This window comes from Alosa pseudoharengus, unplaced genomic scaffold (assembly GCF_046254945.1).
Source record: "Alosa pseudoharengus isolate Yale_2024_CS ecotype anadromous, Long Island Sound unplaced genomic scaffold, YU_APseudo_1.1 YU_APseudo_1.1_scf_11, whole genome shotgun sequence".
NCBI classification, from domain to species: domain Eukaryota; kingdom Metazoa; phylum Chordata; class Actinopteri; order Clupeiformes; family Clupeidae; genus Alosa; species Alosa pseudoharengus.
In genome coordinates this window covers 436,899-461,601 of record NW_027468576.1, presented here as the reverse complement: position 1 = coordinate 461,601, position 24,703 = coordinate 436,899, and the positions used below count along the sequence as shown (strand labels likewise).

At 43.5% G+C, this 24,703-nt stretch overlaps 1 protein-coding gene across 4 annotated transcripts in view; it reads left to right on the top strand.

Moving 5' to 3' along the window:
- LOC143116548 (inactive carboxypeptidase-like protein X2) overlaps window positions 1–24,703 on the top strand; it is a 309,062-nt gene that overhangs the window by 37,344 nt on the left and 247,015 nt on the right. For 3 of the 4 annotated variants that reach the window (XM_076277730.1, XM_076277727.1, XM_076277728.1), the window contains exon 3: window positions 3,674–3,813. The exons of the other annotated variant lie outside the window; for it this stretch is intronic. In XM_076277730.1, coding sequence (XP_076133845.1) covers window positions 3,674–3,813 — 140 coding nt within the window. The remainder of the gene's footprint in view (window positions 1–3,673; window positions 3,814–24,703) is intronic. 4 annotated transcript variants of the gene reach the window in all.

Here is a 24,703-nt window from a genome sequence, read left to right as displayed (position 1 = left end):
ATATATAATATACTCCTCTAGTTGTAATATACCAACCACTATAGCTAACACACACACAGCATTACCATCTGCCAGGAATGGTATTTCCTTTAAATGGTATTTCCTGTAAGGTCTGGATGAGAAACAGAATTTGGTGTGCAGTATCAGGGCCCAAGATATTGGCCTCAGTTCAGAAATGTAATGACTTCAGCATGTCTTCATGCACACACGCACATGCACACGCAAACGCGCATGCACGCACGCACGCACGCACGCACCCACCCACACACACATACTGTTAAACTAAAACATCTATCCAGATACTTTAAGGCAGTGGTTTTCAAAGTGGGGGCCGCGAGGGGGTGCCAGGGGGGCCTCAGCAAGTTGGAAGGAAAAATAAAAGCAACAAATAAATACATTTGAAAAATGTAAAATATACCTATTACTATGAGGGCTGTTATACAATGCCATTATAATAATTTGTTGCATATCTGAACATTATATTTTCCATGATAATGACTGGGAATAATAGTAGCGTGATGGCTCTCATATACTGTAGCAGAAAACCCCAAATGCTATTTTTACACACTGTATGCTCCATCGCGAAGTGCTTGTAGCTAAAATAATCATTAGGATTAGCTTAATGTATTTTTACATTTGCCGTAGTATTGTCGATGGGTTTAATAACACATCAAGGGGGTCCTTGGCCAGAACCTAGTGGTATTTGGGGGGCCTTGCCGTGGAAAAGTTTGGGAACCCCTGCTTTAAGGAACAAGAAACAATCAATTTTCAGTGTTTGCACTGGAAAAAAAAACCCTGCTTATCTAACAAAATCTAACCAAGTGTTATTAATCTGATATCAAGATCAAAACATGTAGTTGGTATTATTTTCAAAAGAAAAGTACCTAGCACTTTCTCATAAAATCATTTGACTTAGTTTAATAAGAGTTTGACTTATTTTAAGACATCTCATCATGTAAACATGTTTAGATTAATTTTATTTGCAGTGCTGCAGTTTGTGCACTGCAAAAAGTGATATTTTACTAAGTGTTATCTCATATTAAGATAAAAAATCTAGTTAGGGCCTGAGCACCGAAGGGCGCAAGGCCCTATTGTTTTTGTAAGGATTATTATTATTTGTTCACTTTTTTGCTATTTTTGATGTGGTTCACATGGTCAAAAAGTCTTGGAATATGGCACACACATCTGGAATCACAATGGCTACACAGGCACAAAGGCTTGGCCCCAGGCGTGGCCCAGGGACTCGGTAGCGCCCCCCTTAGGTGATTGATCCAGTGGTTGGCATATACTTTCAGCTAGACACACCAAATTTGGTAGGTGCGTGTATCTCCTTAAGATGAACAACTTTTGTATGTACAATGCATTAGCCAACAGGAAGTGAGGTATTTGGGATTTTGTGCGGACAAAAATGTGATGAATTGTGATGCCAAAAGAGATGATTCCCAGAGGTGCTTCCCTTGGGTGAAAACGCATGAAATTTGGCACACACATCAAGCAGTACTGTGAATACACAGGGGAAGAGCCTTGGCACTGGGCTTGGCCTAGGAAGTCCATAGCGCCCCCTTATGTCACTGTGACTTGTGGTTGCCATATAGTTTTAAATACACACACCAAATTTGGTGGGTGTATGTAACTCCCAAACACAAACAACTTTTGTATTAACCCTTTCGTGCCTGTGCCGAACATTCCATTTTTGGTGCTGAATGACCTCACACAAAAAACCTTATTTCTTGAGTATATACCATCAATGGGATATACATATCATTGTAATCAGAAGGATTAGTTCTATAAAATGATGTTGATATAGTAATTAACAGATATAGTAATGAAATCCTCTCCAAATGTATGTCCAAAATTTGTCAATTTTATTTAATTCACATAAAAATGGATGTTTATCATATTTCTCTACAGGATAGAGAAAAATATAGAGTGTATGACTTGTTCAGCAAGTTGTGGGCTATTTAACAAAACAAACTGAAATGGAATATCCTTAACCTTTCAAAAGTTATGATAAATTTAGTGATCAGTGTAAAAAAACGGCCAACGTCATCTGATTGGACAGCCACGTCAGTGTTAAAGAATAATACAAAAAAAGAACGGCTACATGTATTTCTGAAAATGCAATGGGTTTTTTTTAAATACTACACAAAACTGCAAACAGAAAGTGCAAGTCTTTTTATCTCTTTCCTGTGCTAGCAACCTTATCTTATAAATAAAATAATGATAAAATAAATATTAATACAAATTATAAAAACAAATAAAAAGCATAAAAACAGGTATGTGTGTGTTTCACACCAAATAAAAATATTTTCCTCTCATAACTTATTTAAACCTGTATGGCAAACTTTAGTTAGGGGTTAGGGTTAAGAAAACAACACCATTGGATTTTGACATAAAAATTTCAAAAGGTTTGAAAGTGGTCAGAGATAAAGTCCTGGAAATATAAAAATCTTTGAGTATAAACAAAAGTTTATGAAGGGGGTAAATGTAACCATCTAATTTGCCACTGGATGGTAAGCGCCTCAAATTATGCACCTTTCAGTAAATACTGAAATGTTGAACATATTTGAGCAGCTTTACTTTCTTTTTTGTCATATTACCCATATAACAAATTAACAGGAAAACAGTAGGCCTAAGATGTAAACCAACAATAGTAAACTATTACTAGCCTATAACCACAAACCGTTATTAGGCCTACAATAAAGTAGCCTGGTCAAATCAGTTCCTATCGTGGGTGACTTTGTAGTTCTTCAGAGCCCTATTTTTATTACCCTTGCTATCTGTACCACATCCTTCAGAATCAGAATAGGTGAATAACATACATAGCCTACCCAAGACTTCATCACACGTGAACGTTTGATGTCGGCCTATTTCTGCTTCAATTTGTGCAAAAGTATGGCCTGCATTGCTTCCGCGTTATTACAAACAAATGCACGTCTTCGTGTTTCTCGCCTGTAATACGAGTAGGCTATTTCCTGAAAACTTTGTGCAGCGAATTTGGGCTTGAATCGAAGCTCTGGATGTCTAGCAACTAGTGGAGGAGAGTACAAATTTGTCACTGTACTTGGATCTATTGGTCTATTTTAACCAGTGTTGTTGTTTGTCGCAATTAAAAATACCCTCAAGGGCTGAATTACATTAATATTTTGACATTAGGTCGTGGGCTGGAATTGGGCCGGGTGCGGGCCGAGAGTTTGAGACCCCTGCTCTACACCTTACTAACCAATTAATTTATCATGTATACAGACCTTACTGCCCTGTAACTGACCCTAGGCAGATGGGTCAGGCCCTTGAGTCGTGGATCTGCTCGAGGTTTCTTCCTATATGTATCTCCAATTCTAGGGAGTTTTTTTCTCACCCCTGTTACTCATGGGCTCTCTCTGAATGTTTAACACTCTGTAGAGCGCCATGAGACATGTGTAATGTTTTGGCGCTCTATAAGTGAAATTAAATTGAAATTGAAATTCCTACCTGGTCTCTTTTGAATTGTATCTTGTATCTTGAATGGTCTATCTCATTTTGTAAGTGACTTTGGATAAAAGTGTCTGATAAATTAAAAAATGTAAATGTTTCTTTTGAAGGGAGATTTATGCTGGTTTAAGATGAAATTGCCGTACCTTATGATGAAAGAGCTGTTTTTTTCCCTGTGTGTTTGTTTTACTGACTACACTAGACTGGGCTGCATGAGGATGAATTCCATGATGGAGGCTGGTGTGCAGGAAGAAATGATCGTCTGCAGTGGTTTGAGGTGGATGCCCGCAGGCTTACCAAGTTTACCGCGGTGATAACCCAAGGCCGGAGTTCTCTTTGGTCGTGAGTGTCTTCATTTATAAAAAACTGACCTGTACTCTTAATTAGGGCTGCACAATTAATCGAATTTTAATCACGATCACGATTTTGGCTTCCCACGATCAAATTTGCGTGATCGAGCGATATTTCAAATGCGTGTTCTACCCATAGAACCAACCTGGCAACCCATAGAACGCTCCGCTACAAAACAAACAAATCAAGCGCTCCTTAAACATGTCTGACCATGTGCCTGCATGTAGCCTACCAATGACCGCTGTTCCCTGCACTGCTCAGCCTGATGCACTGTGGACTAGTGACATTATGTTAACTATTAGTAGGCTAGTTAGACTATACAATAAACGACGATCAAAAATCAAATGTGTGGCACAGCGGAAGGCCAAGAGCTTGTCCCTCGAAGCGGATCATCCATTGTTTGAAAATATTTCGGATTTCAGGCAAGTTAAAGCGATTGTTCGGAGTAATTTTACCCTAGGGTTCTTTGCACCATGACCCCGAGCCAAACACCCTCCCAGAACCTTTTTTCCTTTGGTCGAGCCCTGGTCGAGTAGCGCCGTCAGAAACGAATGACGTTCTAGTAGGCTAGTTAGACTATACAATAAACGACGATCAAAAATCAAATGTGTGGCACAGCGGAAGGCCAAGAGCTTGTCCCTCGAAGCGGATCATCCATTGTTTGAAAATATTTCGGATTTCAGGCAAGTTAAAGCGATGGTTCGGAGTAATTTTACCCTAGGGTTCTTTGCACCATGACCCCGAGCCAAACACCCTCCCAGAACCTTTTTTCCTTTGGTCGAGCCCTGGTCGAGTAGCGCCGTCAGAAACGAATGACGTTCTGCAGTCATGATGGAACCAACTTTTATCTCGTAAATTACCCCACTAATAATGCCCTGAATGGTACAAAACTTCTGCAGTAGTACAACTACGACATTTAGTCCAATAACGAGGCATTAGAAAGTTTGTAAGTGCACCAGGAGTTTATTTAAATAAGACTTGCCTGATTATCTGCTACATCACGACTGCAGAACGTCATTCGTTTTTGATAGCGCTACTCGACCAGGGTTCGACCAAGGGAAAAAAGGTTCTGGGAGGGTGTTTGGCTCGGGGTCATGGTGCAAAGGACCCTAGGGTGAAATTACTCCGAACCATCGCATTAAGTTAACCAAAAATATAAGCAAAGCAGGGCTCTCAACTCATACCGTGAAACACATCACATGACGTAAACCACACATGCCTTTATCACGTTAACTTTTAGTCCTTGTTTGCTTCCTCCGATAGCCTATACTGTAATAATAGTTGAGCTAACGACGGGATCTGTGAATTTTATTCATTTAGGCTATTTTATAAGCTACATGTGCAACCTACAATGCATATGCGTTTCAAGACACAGCCTACTCAAAACGAGTGAACAATAATGAAAATGTAGCCTACACGTCAGTGTTTTTACATATCAACGAATGACTAAACCAGGGGTGTCCAAACTGCGGCCAGCCATGCACTTTAATCCGGACCCGCCGAGCATTTATTAGTTTATCATAGGCCGCTCGCTATTTTTTTTCAGCGATAGACGACGTTGTGGTTAACTTTAGGCTACTGTAAACTGCTTTACACTCTTCTTAGAGAACGTTTACAATGTCAATGTCAAAACAGCTTGTCACATCGAGATACATAGTGTATCTCCATTGCAGCAGATCTAACTAAGTTATGCTAGTCCATTTAATTGAGGACGCATTTGAGCGTGGGAGAGAGGGCGATGGCAACAGTAGTTCCCACTACTGACCATTTATAAACTGTGAGAGGGCACAGCCATAGGCACAGCACTAGCCATAGGCTATATTTGAGTGGAGCTGGCAAAGAGTCTTAAAGTGACAGTGCACCATTTATAAATGAATTAAACAGCATCAAATTAACAGTATTTCTTAAGAAATTAATTTTCTACAACAAAATTATTTTGTCATTTAAATAATACAAAACATTATTATTATTATTATTATTATTATTTGTGTGTGGCCCCCTGGCCAATTTTCAAAACCCAATGTGGCCCTTCAGTCAAAAAGTTTGGACACCCCTGGACTAACAATTACAGTAAACTCATGAACACGAAGCAGAGCTTAAGTGGCTAATGGGGAGCGTTGGGAGGATTCCCGGTGGGCGTTTTCCCAAATATTAACAAAGTAGCACGCACAAAACATTTGTTTGGAAGTTGTTTGGAAGTTTGGAAGTCGCAGTCAAATCTATATTTGCAGTAATTTAGGGGAGTAAATGTGAGGGGAAGAATTTGGGTGAGCCAGATAGCAAGTCCAATATGTTTAGGGAAAAAATATTTTTGCCACTAAAATTAATTCATAATCGTGATCTCAATATTGATCAAAATAATTGTGATTATCATTTTGGTCATAATTGTGCAGCCCTACTCTTAATCTTCTGAGGAATCACACTGAGCCAGTCGTATCAGTTTCTATTGTACCTGTACAATTATGCAACACATAAATCTTGTAAGATTTTAAAGATCGATATAGTCTAATTTATATAAATCTAACTGTTTCCCCAACATAGTTTGTTCAGGTAACTTAGCCACTGTTCTCAAAGGATTCCATTCAAACAAAACTGCCTCTGGTCTCTCTTTGTAGACCCCACAGCTATTATGTGTTTTCAATCGAAGATTGGAATATCCTGTTAGAACATCTCTGGAGGAAAATGTCAAAATCTATCCATGTTTTGACGACGAAATAATACCAAGCAAGACTTTAGCTATGGTGTCAACATTGGTGGGTGGGAGGTCTGGGGTGCATTGGGGGTGTGAATCAAACATGTGAAAAAAAGCTGCCATTCTATGTGTGCGTGTGTATGTGTGTCCTACTCTTGCAAGAATCACAAGCAGACAGGATGGCTGGTTTCACAATGCATGTTAGCACGTATTATTTATAAATAGCCTGGCAATAGACAGCATCAAGTTGTCAGTGCAGTATCTTCTAACTCTTCTGCTCCTGTGTATACTGTAAAACTGATCACTATCTGATTGTCTATCGTGTGATGGCTGTCAAAATTGACTCAACCCTATGGACCCAACGGACGCAGAGTGTGTTCAAATTTACCATTTCTTTGCTGAACTGCTCACAATGTACTTATCACACAAATATCACAGATGCATCATGTGAATGTTCACAATCAGCTTTCAAATGATGCTAGTTGCTGTGATGAACAGTTCGCGAGACAATTAACTTTGAATTTATATGAAATGTAATCATATTTACATTCTGCATACAGCTCTGCACCCAACTCCACACCCATTCTTCTCAGTGGAATATATCACAAACTCTTCACTCATCAAAATAAACAGTAGACCTTACAGAATACAAGGCTATAGGCTAAAGCAGGGGTCTCCAACATGGTGCTCGCCAACACGGTGACCTAAAAATAGCCAACTAGTCGCCTGCAGATCAGGCTCTTAAAGGAACTCGCCACCCAAAATCAGTAGTAATATATGTTCTTACCTTAACTTTCACGAGTTGTCATACCTCTCCTGCGTCGGTATGTGCACTCAAACGCTCTGGCGCGCGGCGCGAATGTGTTAGCATGTTGCTATGCTAGCGGGCTCTGCCATAGCCGTAGAGGGAGTAAGATGGCATTAATCAAACACATCCACGTTTTCCCTACTTAAATACAGTTGCACAAGTAGTAGATAAAAATGTGTAAGGTCACACAACATGAAACGTGACGATTTTCCAAGCGAATAAACAGGAGAACTACAATGTCTGGCGCAATAGCACTTGGGAGTACTTCGACCTAATATTAATTAACACCTAATTGTAGATCCTATCCACCACAAAGTTTAGAATCCATGCTTGATCGACCCCTCAGCCTCCCCCTCCCCTCTGAGCGAGAGAGAGGCGCACACACACTAGAGATGCGCTGATGGGCTATTATTTCAACCATAACTGCATAGCAAAACTTAATCCATCCATCAGCAAAGTTTTTTGACCAATTTTCAAAACCGCACCCGCCCGCCATCCGCTGTGTTTTAATGTATATGGGATGCGGCGCTGCTGACGTGAGGCTAGAAAGCTCTTGCCTGTTCTTTCTAGAAAGACTGATCCAATGCAGCAAATATATTAAAAGGCTAAAGTCCTACATTGGCTATGTTGTAGCCTATCCCCAGAATATCAGCAGCAAACTCAGTCTCTGTCTCGCAAAACAGTCTCCAAATAAAACGCACATCGGCCTGTTGCCTAGCCTATTCTGTGTGCCCGCACGTCAGTCCCTCAACAACGAGAGAAAACTTCCCTTGTGTGTGTGTAATGTGTATCACACCAAATTGGCTCACCATACCTTCCCAACTATGCACAGTATCCCATTAGCTGCATGCCATCAGGCTATTTACAATTTTCTATCGCGTAAAGTTAGTGAACACGTTATAAAAATTAACGAGAACACATTTTGTTTGAGCAGGAGACAGAATACGCACGCAGGCACAACTAGGCTAATTGTTGTTTTCTTTTACTCGGCTATCTATATATGGTTATCAGCACACAATGTTGGGCTAATTCACTAGTTATGGATATCACAAGTTTAAACAACGAAAACAGAAAGGATGGAGGCAGCAAAGCTAGAGGAGTTATCCCAGATGGGCAAGAACAAGGTAGGCAATTGGTGTGCTTGTCAGAACGTTAGATTACAGCTGTTTAAAGCCAGACGTCAGGGTACGCTAGAACAAAACTAAAGGTAACTTTAGCTATAGGGCTGTATCAATTTGTCCAAATGAATAGGTCATCGTAGACGTTGTTGTTGTATTATTGCATGTGGATATTGTTATGCTATGTAGGCTACTTTTTTTGCAATGCACAGACCTAAAACCGGGAAACGGACAAATATTGTACACGCGTGAATTTGTTTTTGCGGGGGTGGGGGTGGGTGGGTGTACGTACCATAGCGCTCTCTCTCTCTCTCTCTCTCTCTCTCTCACTCACTCACTCACTCACTCACTCACTCACACACACAGTACCTTTCTTAGCCACAGTTAATTTTAGTGGTGATATGTGTTATGGACATTGTTATGCACATTATTGACTGCAGTTTATTCTCATCAATGTCAGTCCATGAATGCATATTGATCAGTTGTTAACTAATACTGTAAGCCTAGAAGTTGCATTTGAAAATATTACTGTTGTAGGCTTTTTGTTTTTTATTTCAGACACTGTTTTAAAGTGGTTAGGACCATTATTTCACACCAATTTTGAATAAGCCATACTGCAATACCGATTTCATGGTTGCACCATGCACATGTTCGCCGATTATGTGGCCCTCAGTAACCTATAAATTCAATGATGTGGCCCTCTATGAAAATGAGTTTGACACCCCTGCTCTAAAATATCTGTCCTGGCCTGGTAGCACCGGTTTGTGGCCAACCGACAGAAGCGCGGAGAACCCTCCTTTGTCTACCAAAAAGTGTTACTTTGTGCCCCGCGCTCCCCCACTGCTTGTGAAAGAAGGGGGTGGGGGAGAGGGGGTTAACGTGAAAAAGCTTAATGTCCCAAAACGACAACAAGTCATAATGGTAGGCTATAGGAAGTGGGGGGAGGGTATGGGAGGACCAGAGCCGTCTTCGCTGTGCTATTCAGAAAGCATCTTCTATTGTCTTTCCAGGCGCACACAGCTCGTTATAGCCTATCGAGTGCCTTAACAGATAGGCTCTGCTCTTGGGTTTGGCCTCACAGCGAACTCAACCCTCTTGTTGCTTGCAGTTTGTTAAATAAAGCGATGCAGATTACATTATTTATTTCTGATTAATTGCGTCTTTTGATGTCTTTTGCAACATCTGCTTGTTAGGCTGGGCTACTGTCAATGTCCTGTACAGGTAAATGTTCAACAATTGCTGGTGTAGGCCTACAGGCTATAATCAATTAGGGACTGTTCAGGTGCTACCGGAGGAGTTTTGGGAGCGTTAGTCAAAAAGACCCTCCCTCGCCAGCAAGACATTTTTGACCCTCCAAAGTGATTGAGAAAAAACGCATGACCCTCCCCAGTCCCAACAATTTAGGCTATTGATGCCTTTTGTAGGCTACTGGGTCAATTTGGGAGCTTGCATGCTACGACTCCTTGCTTGAAATGCCTTGAAAAGGCTGTCGTTTGCACAATTTCACAAATAATCACCGGGACCGAAACAAACCTGTCAACTTTTTCCGGGTTTATCGCGTATTTTAACTTTTTCCTCGCTGTCTTAGGAGGAGCTGCAGGGCCGTCGCAAGGGGGTGCGAGGCCCTATGCGAACTTGACAGATGTATGAACTTACGTGCATGAAATCATGCGATAGCTTACTTTACACATAGCCAAGGCTACCGTCGGTGCATTTTAGTAGTAGCCTAGTCTAATAAGCTACACCAGCTTGTCTTTAAGAGGGGAAATTGTATAGCCTATAACATGCTGAGTCACATATTTGGCCATATGGTGTTTATCATAGGCTACATCACGAAACCAAATAGTGTAGGCCTAACAAAGGCGAACACTTTAACAGGGGAAATTAATTGGGCATGAATCATTGTGCTGAACGGTATTTGTCAATGAGCAGAAACACACACGACATTCAAACTGTTGATAAGATGTGCACTATGGAAACTGGTCTGTAGGTCACAGCCAGTCACTGATCGCAATTTCAAATTTCGGGAAGCTTGGAATTTGGAATTATATCTCGAGCCTATTATAAGGTCCAGTGCGTTATGTCCTGGGATTCGGACGTGCTCAAAAAGAAAAGAAAAAACACTTTTTTATAAACGGTTATGAGGAGCAAGAGTCGTGTCATTCAGACTCGACGTTTGAACGAGTCGTTTGAATGTCGGCAAGCAGGCATGTTGCGGTTGCAATTTAAGTGAAATTTCTACAGTAGGCCTACAACATGCAACATGCTTGTTAGGCTGGGCTACTGTCAATGTACTTGTACAGGTAAATGTTCAACAATTGCTGGTGTACAGGCTATAATCAATTAAATCATTTGTCTAGCTGTTTAAAAAAAAATCGTGCTACATTCAAACGCAAAAGGTGCTTTGATATCTTTTTCGTTTGAACGTCGGCAAGCAGGCATGCTGCGGTTGCAATGAATGAGGATAATTGGTTTTATCTGCGGATTTATTTTTTGCATTATTTTGAATATGACTCGCTCCAGTCTCAACAGCACGTCTACTTTTTCAAGTTCTAACACACCCTCTCGCTTTCTCTCTCTCCATCCCTGCGCACGATGCTTTCTTAAAGGAGCTGCACCATCTTACAACAATTGCATCTACATTTTCATATTAGAATGTTTTGTCAAGTGTAAGCTTAAACTACCGTGATCAATTTAAGTTCCCGTGCCCCCGCTGAAATTCTCATGTGCTTATCGTTACACTACGAAATCTATCTTTGTCAAGTAACCGTGACAAATAGGGTATAAGATATATAAACTCACGCTATTGTATTATCATATATGTTTGGTAATGGCTCAGCTTTCTCTGATTGTTCTACTGACTTGGAAACTGCATCATGGAAGCAGTAAGTCAAGTCGCATCAAAAATAGTAGTGGCAGAACTCCAAAGTGACACCTTGTGGTTGTTTGTGTCAACTGCAGTTTGTGCCATTTCTGCTGAGAAAATGGGGTGCCAGACATTGTAGTTCTCCTGTTTATTCGCTTGGAAAATCGTCACGTTTCATGTTGTGTGACCTTACACATTTTTATCAACTACTTGTGCAACTGTATTTAAGTAGGGAAAACGTGGATGTGTTTGATTAATGCCATCTTACTCCCTCTACGGCTACGGCAGAGCCTGCTAGCATAGCAACATGCTAACACATTCGTGCCGCGCGCAGGGCGTTTGAGTGCACATACCGACGCGGGAGAGGTATGACTCAACTCGTGAAAGTTAAGGTAAGAACATATATTACTACTGATTTTGGGTGCCGTGTTCCTTTAAACCTCTAAGCGGCAAAGTCGCAAAATTGCGACAAACAAATGCGTCACTGATTAAAACAGACGATAGATCCCTGTACGGTGACAAATCTTATTTGTACTCTCCACCACTAGTTGGCTGACATCCAGAGCTGCGATTTAAGCCCATATTCGATGCACAAAGTTTTCAGGAAATTATTGTATTACACGCGAGAAACACAAAGAAGATGTGCATTTCTTTGTAATGACGCAGAACAATGCGCAGTGGCGCCGCCAGCCGTAATCCTGTACGCACTGTGCATACATTTATTTTTCTTCACCGCTTTGTCTGTCTGTCTGTCCACCACCCCCTGCTGACTCAAACACTGCTCTTGCTTGCCCAACCCACACCTCCCCCCTCACTCTCAGTGCAACACTAACCCCCATCATCACAGGCTATCGCACCCCTCCCCCACATGGTGACAATGGCTTCACCATTGCCATTGTCTCACCCCCGTCCCTAAGAAGCCACACCCAAGTGAGCTTAATGACTACAGGCCTGTCACTCTAACACATACATGGGCAACATACGGCCCGCGGGCCACATCCGGCCCGTGGGCTTTCCCTGACCGGCCCGCGTAAGGTCCGTGAAAGAACAATAGTCAAGAGCCTAGCATAGAGATAATGCATGCAAATCAATATCGTTGTTTTTATTTTGAAAGCGACTGCTATTTGTACGCCCATACATTTGTGCGTGGATGCATACGACGTAAACACCCTCACTGATGTGCTGGTGAATAGAATTTATGCTTCTGCGTCGACACAATGCAGTTGCCTTTACGTCGGCGTAAACCTTTCAAAGTTGTGTGTCTCTTATGTCTGCGTCGCTCACCATCGCAAAGGTTGTTAGAACGAACTCCTACTGCTGCTCGTTGGCGATACGAAGTGTTCATTTGAAAACGTTACTGGCAGATAGACAGTTTACAATCGGATAACCCCGTAATTGTAACCAAAATATGTCTGAGTTTATTTGCAAAGCTTATGTTAGCGAACTAGTATGATGCTACTGCCCACAGTGCTTGAAGCAGCCGACTCAACACACAGAGCGAGTTGACCAATCACAGTTATGTGCATGAAGTTAAAGCAAAAACATAGCCTACATTTTTAAAATAGTTTTCTTTGTGCATGTTGATTAACTAATGACAGCCTACTATTGTCTGCTCCACATTTTCGTAGTCTAATTCTGCATAGAGTTAATTTAATGATGGTAATGATTTAATGATGAAATATTGCTGAGTGTTGATGAAATGGTGGCACAGGCCTATTGGTTGTACTGACTCCTTCACATTTTCATGACCTAGCCTAATTATATAGATATTGTAGTACTTTTTTATATCAGTCTTTGAAAACTGAAAAAAAAAATGTCAATTTTAAAAAAATCATTTTCGAGAATGAGGATTAAATACTGGACATAGATTAAATATTGCCGTTTTTCCTTTGTCTCCCTCACATTTTCATCTGTTCTTACGACTAGTAAACAAAACCATATGATTTTCTTAATGTTATACAAGAACAGAATAGAATTGAACAGAATTGAGTTCAGACTTGAGTTCGGTATTTTGGGTCCGGCCCTCCTCAACAGTCCCAGTTTGTCATGTGGCCCCTTGGGGAAATTAGTTGCCCACCCCTGCTCTAACATCACACGTGATGAAGACAATGGAGCGACTGGTCTTGTGCATACTCAGACCCCAGGTACGCCATGCCCGCTACCGTTTGCATACCAGGAGAAAGTGGGCGTAGACGATGCCATCACTTATCTCCTACACAGGACACATTCTCACCTAGACAAGGGGAAAAGTGCTGTGAGAATCATGTTGTTTGATTTCTCAAATGCTTTTCAAGTGCCATCCAACCCCTTAGACTGAGAGACAAGCTCTTGCAGATGGGTGTGGACGCTCACCTGCTATCCTGGATTACAGATTACCTAACCGAGCGGCCACAGTTAGTCAGACTGAAGAACTGTCTCTCTGACACTGTGATCAGCAGCACCGGAGCTCCAGAGTGAACTGTGCTCTCACCAGTCCTGTTCACCCTGTACACATTTGACTTGTGCTACAACACTGAGTCATGCCACATGCAGAAGATCTCTGATGATCCTGCAATTGTGGGGTGTATCAGGGACGAGCAAGAGGAGGAGTACAGGAGCCTGGTGGAGGACTTTGTGTAATGTTACAAACTCAACCACCTTCAACTCAACACTTCAAAGATCAAGGAGATGGTGGTGGATTTCTGCAGGACAAAGCCCACTCTGCTACCAGTCTCCATTGATGGGGTCAATGGGGAGGTCGTAAAAACACCTATCTGGGCTTACACCTGGACAATACAGTGGGTATCAGTTAAGTTTGGACGGGTTCCTGCATGAATTACGCACCCCATTTTTGCGGCAGAAATGGCACAAACTGCAGTTGACCCAAACAACCACCAGGTGGCTCTTGGAAGTTCTGCCACTACTATTTTTGATGCGACTTGACTTACTGCTTCCATGACTCATCCAGTTTCCAAGTCAGTAGAACAATCAGAGACAGCTGAGCCATTACCAAACATATATGATAATACATTAGCATGAGTTTATATATCTTATCAGGGGCGTCGCCTGCCGACTTTGCCAGGGCTTCAGCCCCGAATGTTTCGAGTGTAGCCCCGAATGTATTTTGCAAAGTTCAACAAATATGAAACCATTATTCGGATCATGCATTGGAACTGTGAGAAAGAGATTGACCTATTTATCAAATATAAAAGCAGGACACAGGTTTCCTCTCACTCTCCTTCATGCAGCAGATCTAACTTGAACGTTACCTTAGGCTAACATAATTTGAAACGTAGGCTGCTTAGAGCGCAGGCATGTACGAGAGAGAGAGAGACAGAGTCAGTCAATTCCAGGGTTGGGCATGTCATTGTTTGCATTTCCTATTTAGTATAAGAAAGTTATAAGGAAATCATAAAGGCAACAAGGCAGGGGCGCCGGAACGAGTTTCAAAGTGCAGCCCAAAATCGCGTGCGCTGTATTTTCCCTTTCTTGCTCAAACAAAATGTGTGCAAATAGCCTGCGTAATTCTGCTTAATAAAGTTGAACAAACGCATGTGGTAATTTTACAGATAAATAGAAATAGCCTACTGTCATGCAGTTCATGGGGTAGGCCAACTTGGAGTGAACTTACACACGGGAGATTCTTTCTCTAGTCGTAGCTGAGCAGAGTTGGGTGTAACATGTCATTAATCACGTTACAGTTCCTACAGTGTGCGAGCAAAGATATTCAGAATTCTGGGAGGGTGACAAGAATATTGGCAAAAAAATGTAATTAATCGGAGTAGGCTGTTTGTTACCTTACTACTGAGTGGGAAACAGTGCACAACTAACTAGCTAATGACTAGTCTAATGTCAATCACACCACGAATTGATTCCAAAAAAATATGTTAGGCTAGGCTACAAGCTAGGACTGCCACTGTTTTCAGTGTGAAGAAGAGCATATAGTATAATTAATTACAGAAGGAACGCAACTCGCAAGCGCACTCACTCAAAGCAGTTCAATGTTTTGCAAGTTGTGTGCGTGTCACCATTCCACATTATAAAGGAGGGTGCGCAAGCTGGGCAGCAGCGCTTCCATAAAGGTCTCTTTCAAAATGTCCTGTTACAATTGCAGCTGCTTCCGATTGTTGAATATTTAGAAAGTAGCCTACGTGACGGCATTTTTGAGCTAGTGAGAGAGTCAGATTTTTGGCTTCTGGTAGTAACTTGCTAATTAACTAAAGCAAGACTTGAGACTTGATATCACAAATTTGAAAAGAAAAATATGAAGGCAACAAGTGGCAGGCGAGGCTAGAGTTGGAGGGATATTGTGTCTTGTTGCTGTAAAGGACGAGCCCAAACGCCTATTTCTCAGTTGTGTAATAAAAGCTGTATCATCATGCAGTGGTCGAAGTTTGCCAGGGCGGATAAGCACAGTTGTAAAGGGCATGAATAAAAAAGGCAAAAAACGTCCTTTTCTGAACCCAAAATTTTAATAAGAATTTTATCTTAACGAAACAACTCTAACAACTCTCAATATCAGAGTGGGATAGGTTGGGATATTGTAGAAATTTCACTTAAATTGCAACCGCAACATGCCTGCTTGCCGACGTTCAAACGACAACGAAAAGCACTTTTTGCGTTTGAATGTAGCACGAAAAAATTTTTAAACAGCTGGACAAATGATTTAGCTAATTGATTATAGCCTGCACACCAGCAATTGTTGAACATTTACCTGTACAAGGACATTGTAGCCCAGCCTAACAAGCAGATGTTGCAAAAGACGCAATTAATCAGAAATAAATAATGTAATCTGCATAGCTTTATTTAACAAACTGCAAGCAACAAGAGGGTTGAGTTCAGTGCTCGAATTATGTGGGAGCCAGAGGGAGCCGAGCTCCCTTAGAGTGAGGAAAAAATCTGAGGGGGTCTCTCATATCTGAAGGTGTCTGGCATTGTAATTTAATGCCAATCTTAAACAACACTCACTATCCATCCCTGTGCGATCTCTTACCATTAAAGACGTTAAATTAAAATATATGCTACTACTGGACGTAGACCTACCCTACGTCTTGAACGCAGCATGACTGCACTTCACCACCACTAGACTGCATACGATTTGACAGCACTCGCAAATCCGAAGAAGTCACCTTGCTTTGATGCAAGTGTTTTGTCTATTTACATTGGCATTCATTGGGCTAGCCTACATGGTTTAATATGTGCTGGAAAAAGTCCTATTTGCTGTTGAACTTACGCTTTGCCTCTTCTATGTTTATTGACAAAGCCATAAATTAATGGCCCATAATACAACCTACTTCAATGATTGTATGAATTGATCTGTAGCTATTCTCTGCCATTCAGAGCTCCGGAAAGTTCCCAGATATTTTGAAACACCTGTTAACAATCTCTGATGGTAGAATATTCAATGGCTACATGACAACATCTCATTGCAAATTCCAAAATTGTTCGTCTATTTATTTCCACGATTCAACACACGAGACGACTGGACACCCAGGTGTTAATATCACTATGTGCACATCAGCCTATAATAGAACATAGTTTGGCTGCAATGGCTTTATTAATTTCTGCCAAAATATCACACTATTTTGCCTTCTTTTAAAAAAACTAAATTGCTCCTTTCATTTCATAAACAGACTACAACTAGAAGTCACGTGACTTTGCCCTTCGACGTTAAGTGCCGCTAAAGAACTCTCGTAACTCTCGTACAGTAGGCTACTTAACAGTAGTTGCGCATTACATTAATTAATATGCACACGAGTTTTATGTTTTTTTATACCGTGTATTCTCCGTGTAAATTCATGCACCGAACCGTGACGCCCGTACCGTTTCGGTTCAATACGAATACATGAACCGTTACACCCCTACTATCTGAGGCGGTGGTGGTCGAAAATTGACTTTATTTACCATACGGAGAAATAACATTATGCATCAATGGAAGCAGAGTCTAGGTCAAACATAGGTAGCAAAACATCACTAAACTAACACGCGCATATTTTTGTAGGCTATTGCAACATCATTGTATGTAACAGAGGTAGTTTTCCCTCTACCACGTTCTCTGCGTTGTGTTGTGTATAATGAGAGACGCCACAACCGACCTGGTCTTTGACTCTTTTACTGAAATATAGGACAAAACAAACACATCAGACAGGGAGCGAGCCAGTCGCATCACAGCTCCTCTGCCTTAGGACAGTAGCAAAAGAGTGCGCGCGGCAAGACTACGAGACACGCAGTTAACAGCGTCGCCACAAAAGTACATGTGAATAGACAATAACAGAAGTACATAAAACAAACATGGCATACCTGAAATATAGGACAAAACAAACACATCAGACAGGGAGCGAGCCAGTCGCATCACAGCTCCTGCCAATCAAACAGGTAAACCACATTTAAATGCATTCAGTCAATTCACCAGTATGAAGGTCTAGCTAACTAGTTAACGTCGCTACACCTGCAGCCACGTTAGCAGACTGTAGCATGTAGTACTAAAGTAATGTGCATTGTGTAACGAGCTAACATAAAAACAGTGATTAAACAAACATAACTCGTATATAAGGTGTGCAACATCAGAAAACAGTTCTATGTGAAAAATGCACCATACAAGTAACCATTAAAGCATAAATAAAAGATATGATGTATTGTCTGCAAGACTCCACATACCTCTGCCTTAGGACAGTAGCAAAAGAGGCAGAGGAGGGGGCTACATGAACACTTAAGGGGTCTTCAGCGTGGGAACCGACCCCTGCCACACCCAAGCCACACCCCCCTACAACCTACTGTACCTCAGAGGCGTGGGAAACTACAATAGAACTTGTAGAAACGGTGGGGGAATTCAGGGAAGCATAATTAACCCTGCTACACTCACCCCCACTAACTTCACTGAATTTCACTCATGAAGAAAACAAACAAAACAAATAAAAAAAATACATAGCATGCAGGACAGTGAACCCACAATAAGGACAGAAAGTCCACCAACACATGAATGCTGTCCAGTGACGGACTAGAGAAGTAAGAAGCCAGCTAGAGGGGTTAGCTTGGCTCTAACTTATCACAGGAAAAAGGTGCCATATACACCTTACCAACTGGGGTACACCCACCTACAACCATAGCCTAATGCAATAGGCAGAAAATTATGACATTCTTTCCCCACAAGGAAAGATATACAGTATGGAGGAAAAAAAAACAGTATTTCACAAAAGAAAACAAACAAACAAACAAAAAGAAATCTCCCTACAGAGCTCCTCTTAGAAGACTCCGCACCCACTGGAGAGCCATAGTCTGTATAAGCCTCTTCACCGGCCTAACCAGTCTACCCCGCCTAGTGCGTAACCCACCCCCATAATGACCAGGTGAAGCACGGGTGTGAGCAGCAGACCTAAAAGTTGAGGGGGGCTCAACGGACAAAGACTCTTCGGCACAATCACTTGGCACAGCACAGCCAGAATTCCTGCTGTGCAAAGACGGAACAGTGCTTACTGAGTCCGAACTACCTGTGTCCGGAGCCACTTGAATCCCCTGCGGATCCCCTGTGTCGCTACTAGGCGAAGTGGAAGCACCAGGAAGTCCAGCCACCCATGATACAGTTCTGTCAATAGAAGCACGATCCCCACTGAACTGTGAGCTGCCCACCTCACTAATGCTGCCACCAGAAAATGACAGATGCTCATCATCATCCACGTTGGTCAGTGGCAAGAAGTTAACCGGCAAGATGAGATTCCTATGCACAGTTTTCACAGTACCCGTTGGACTCCTAATTCGGAAAGTGTGAGTGGAGTAGTTCACAGAAACTACAGTGTAAATGGTCCCCTCCCACTTATCCGCCAGCTTCTTCTTGCCCCGCTCCCCCTTATTGGCCAGCAGGACCCTATCACCAACTACAACAGGTTGCCCCTTAGCTCTCCTATTGTACAGCTCAGCCTGCCTGTGCTGCTGCTTCTCAGTGTTAGACTGAGCTAAAGCCATAGCCTCCCTCAGGTCCTTACCCAGTGATGCCACGTAAGTGTCAATGTCTACTGTGTCCCCATCCAACAGAACATTTTTAAACATCAAGTCAACAGGCAACCTAGGAGTGCGGCCATACATCAAAAAGAAAGGAGGGAAACCTGTGGTCTCATGAATAGTACAGTTGTACGCAAAGGTGAGGTTATTAAGAAGCTGGGGCCACTTGACCTTTGACCTAGGGGGTAGGGCCCTTATCATATTCCCTAAAGTGCGGTTCATCCTCTCTGCTTGACCATTCCCCATGGGGTGATACGGGGTGGTGTGAGACTTGTCCACCCCAGCTAGCAGAAGCAGCTCCGCAATTAAAGCGCTTTCAAAATTAGCCCCCTGATCTGAGTGAATACAAACAGGGAAACCATACACACAGAAGAACTTATTCCACAGCACCCGAGCTACAGACTTAGCAGACTGATTAGGGCAGGGATAGGCACACGCCAGCTTAGTGAAGTGATCTGTCACCACGAGGACATCAATGGACTTATTATTAGAATCTTCTGCAGACCAAAAATCAATGCAGACTAATTCCAAAGGAGCTGAGGTAGCAATGGAAACGAGAGGAGCCCTAGCCTCAGGTTCCGGAGCCTTGCTAACCACACACCTCTTGCACCTGTGAACATAATCCCTGACATCCCTTTCAAGCGTGTCCCAGTAAAACCTTTGTCTTGCCAGCCACAGAGTACGTTGCTGGCCCTGGTGACCTGCCTCGTCATGAACCCCTTTCAGAACCATGGACCTCAGTGCTTCGGGCACCACATACTGGAAGGCATTTTTTCTAGACACAGGATTCTTAGCCACCCTGTACAGCACACCTAATCGTGTTGTCAGTTTACCCCACTGCCTTAAAGTCCTCAGTGTCTCCCGGGATTCATGTACCCGCTCACGCCTAGAGGGGCGTCGCCCCCTATCAACAAAGAACCTGACCCTGCTAATGGTGAGATCCTGACACTGTTTGTCATACAGTTCCTCATGACTGAAAACAGGCAAAGTATCCTGCCCAGTCATGGACATGGCCCTCAACTGCTGAGCATGAGAGATAGCCCTAAGCTTAGCACCATCCTCCCAATTACGAGAAGATTGCAGCACAGCAGAGACCTCCTCACGCGAGACCCCACCTCCCGCCATGTTCTGAATGACATGTGTGGCCTCAACACACACGCCAAGAGATGCAGAAGCCTCACTCTGACCCACATGTGTGGCCCCAACACACACATGGTCAGAGGCAGAAGTCTCAGGGGCATGTGTGGCCCCAACACACACACCAAAAGACCCCGCAGCCATGCCCCGAACAGCATGGGTGGCCCCAACACACAGACCGTCAGCCACGGAGGCAGCTTGCCGCTCTCTCATTTCAGCAAGCTCAGAGGATAGGCGAAACATGTCCTGAACTGAATCCACCTGCAAATTCTCTGCTTCTTTAAGCAACTCAACATAGGGTGTTCTGGTCAGGCGATGCATAACTCTGGATCTCACAAATGGCTCTCTGCTAAGGGCATCCGCCACCACATTCTTAGGGCCTGGGATATACAAGATGTCAAAGTCAAAGGCCGCCAGCCTAGCCACCCAGCGTTGCTCACAAGCATCCAGCTTCGGCTTCGTCAAAACATACTTAAGGGGGTTGTTATCAGTCCATACAGTGAACCTGTGGCCCCGCAACCAGTGACTAAATTTATCACAAATAGCCCACTTCATCGCAAAGAACTCCAGCCGATGAGCAGGGTATTTAGACTGGGCATGATTCAGCGACTTGCTCGCAAAAGCAATAGGCCGAGCTTTGTCCTCACCAGGCTGCACCTGAGACAGAACAGCCCCAAGACCACTAGCGGAGGCATCAACAGACAAGAGAAAAGGCTTTGAGAAATCTGGATGCGCTAAAGGCACACTACTCACCAGTGCATACTTAAGGCTCTGGAAAGCTTCTGCACACTCAGGGGACCAGTCCTGAGGGCAGAGCTTCCTCCTCTGCACAGGTCTACTCACACCTTTACCCCTGCGTGGTCGCTTAGACCCACCTGTAAGTGCAAAAAGTGGCCTCGCAATCACAGAACAGTTTTCAATGAAATGCTGGTAGTAAACCACCATGCCTAAAAAGGAGCGGATCTTGCTTGCAGATGGCGTGACGCCATCAGCCTCCATCAAATCTGACTGTGAAACATTCACAATAGCCTCAACCTTATCTGGATCACTAGCCACGCCATCCTGAGAAATTATATGCCCTAAAAACTTCACAGATCTCCTAAGAAAATTGCACTTAGCAGGCGACAGCTTCAAGTTGTGCTCTTTCAGCCGTTCAAACACCATGCGTAAGCGCTGCAAACTTTCCCCTTCAGACCTGCCAAATACAAGGACATCATCCAAATAGCACAGGAGACTTAAGAAATTTTGATCGCCAAAGACAGAGAGCATCATCCTCATAAATGTAGCTGGGCTATTGCAAAGGCCCTGAGGGAGCCGGTTATATTCATGCAACCCTAATGGCGATGAAAAGGCTGTATATTTCTTGTCATCCTCATGTAACGGCACATTGTAATAACCCGACGTGAGATCCATGGTGGAGAAAAACACATTGCCACCTAAAGCTGCAAGGACATCAGCCTGGTGGGGAAGTGGGTGGGCGTCTTTCACAGTGCGCGCATTAAGCCACCTAAAGTCAGTGCATATCCGCAGATCTCCGTTTTTCTTCCACACCAGCACCAGTGGAGAAGCGTACTCACTACTAGACTTTCTAATAATTTCCTTCTCCTCCATCTCATCCAAAGTCTCTTTCAACCTCTGGTAGTGGGCCGGGGACAATCTGCGATATGGCAATCTGAATGGACGGTCATCAGTCAACCTAATCCTGTGGCAGAACCCATGCGCCTCACCACAGTCAAGACGGTGACGAGAAAAGACAGACTCATGTTCTTTTATTAGGTCAACTAACTTATCCTTCCAATAAGAGGAGACCTGACAACTGTCAATGGGTATAGCACCCAGTCCAAGACCCTGCAGCGAAGAGTCACCATTAGCAACACTGCTGCCAAGATCACTCTTGACAGATAAGCTGCCATGAGAGCCACCTGCACTCACTTTAGCTGCATGCTGTGAAACAAAGTCCTGATCAAAATCCTCCAGTGCAACGCATGGATATACATCAGCTACCTTCGCATTTTTGCGTAAGGTTACTGCAGCTGACGTGGGATTAAAAACCTTGACTGGAAGCCACCCATCTCCCCACATAGGAGAGACAACACGCCCTACTAGCATCTGCCTATTAATACAGCGCGAAGTGCTGGGCTCCACAGCAACCGTGCTGCCGACAGAGATGCGCGTCTTAGGCGGTAACCTACCCCACACAAGGTGTTCAGTCATGGGCTGTAGCGTGACTGCACTTCTCAGCCTCAGTGTGCCCACTTTATCTGGGATGGACCCCCCTCTCCATCTCTCCAGACTGGATAACAGACGCAAAAACTGACTATTATCATTCTGACCTGCAACATCAGGCTGGCTCACAACCCGCCAGAAAGCATCACTGGATTTAAACTGCCTAATCAAAGGCTTCAAAACATTTGTGCCGACAATCAAGGGATCCACCTGTCCCTCAACAATTAACACTGGGACCTCAAAACTGAATCCATACATTTCAATAACCAAATCGCATACACCCAGAGGACTAGTCTGCTTACCCCCACAGCCAACCAGGACAATATCAACAGGGACTGGAGACTCACCTGGCAACACACCGGCTTCCCTCAGACGCGGTACAACGTCTGCACTAAGCGTGGTCGCCATTGACCCAGTATCCAACATCCCCTTCAATTCAACTTTGCCCTGCACCAACACAGACGTGTAAAACAGACTGTCACTCTGCGCAGCTTTCATGGTGTTTTGCATGACTATTTTACTTGATTTCGGCAATTTCTCACACAAATATGAATACACAGACTCAATATCATCATTTAAGTTGGAGGGTAAACTCAGATGCCTGCCACTGCCCTCCTCTGAATGGAGGCTTCCTAGTTTCCCTGAGGCGGCCTCGGCCTCTGCGCAGTCCCCACTACAGCAGAACCAACAGCACGCCCTAAACCCTGAGACCTACCCTGACACTGTGCACGAGTGTGCTCAGGACTGAAGCACGAAAAGCACAACCTATGTAACCTACAGTGAGACTGTGTAGAGTGATCAGCACTCTGACACACATCACACTTGAAACTGCGCTTCACATTCTGCTTAGGGTAAGTATGCTGAGCAGCCTGCACATTGCACACTAATGCCTTCTCAAGCATGCCCAGTAACCTGTCCAGCGTGGTGCCCTCTGTAGCCTCGCTATCTGGCTTGCCCACCCCCACTGCAGACCCACCAGACAGCATAATGCCACTCTCAGCCTCAGTTACAGGCGTGACAGCAGAAACAGTGTGCTGTGACACACGACCCCTCTGACCCTTGCGATTTCTTAAAAACTCATCCAGACGTGCCTGAACTTCACAGGCCGTCCACTCATTCTGAGGCTTGCTTAGAAACATCACAGACAGGTCCCGGTCAGGGCAATGCCTAATAAACATGGCAGCGACTTCTACAGTCTGCAGCCACACTGACCTACCATCATTCCCCATAGACTGTTCTGCTACCTCCGCCGCTTTATTCAACCTAATCCAATAATCAAGAGGTTGCTCATTGGTATACGGTGTGGTAGCGTAGAAGTCAGCAATAGGCATACCTGAATGCACAGCACTGTCAAAATGCTGCCTGAGGAGGCGAAAGACAGCATTCACATCACCAGAAGTAGACACCTGGACATTACTACGGAGCCAAATCCTAGCTACATCCCTGGCGCGGCCCAACAGTCTGCTAAGGAGCTCGTCCACCAGTTCCCTCCCAGTGTAACTACTCTTACTCAGATACCCCCTCATCAATCCCTCCCATTCACACAGAGTGAACTTATCCGAGCTATCACCTCTAAAGAAAGGTGGCTCTTTCCTCTCAGACTTGAGGACGAGATTAAATTTCGAAGCATCCATGAAAGCACCACCCCCTGGGGAATGGCCTACAGCGAGAGGTGTAGGTGAACCTGACTGAATATTCTTCAAAAGACTCGCAGTGACAGACTGACTAATATTAGCACTGATCTCTTTCGCCTGCTCACTACTCAACTGGACTGGAATGTCCGACTCAGTGAAATTGAGTGGTAACACATCCTGACGCATAGGCGTAAATGATGTAACCCTGTTACCATCAGCTAAACCAGGGCTACCTGGAGTACTACATGTGAGAAGGCCCCTCCCCCTCCCAACACTAGAGTACCCACTATCCATACCCCTGCCAGCGTGATCCAAGGTAAATGTTAGATGGCCTCTCCCAAAACTAGAATGCCCAGGACTACCACCCCTAACATCCATGGTAAACTACCCACTCAAAAGGAATTAAAAAAAAAAATAATAAAAAAA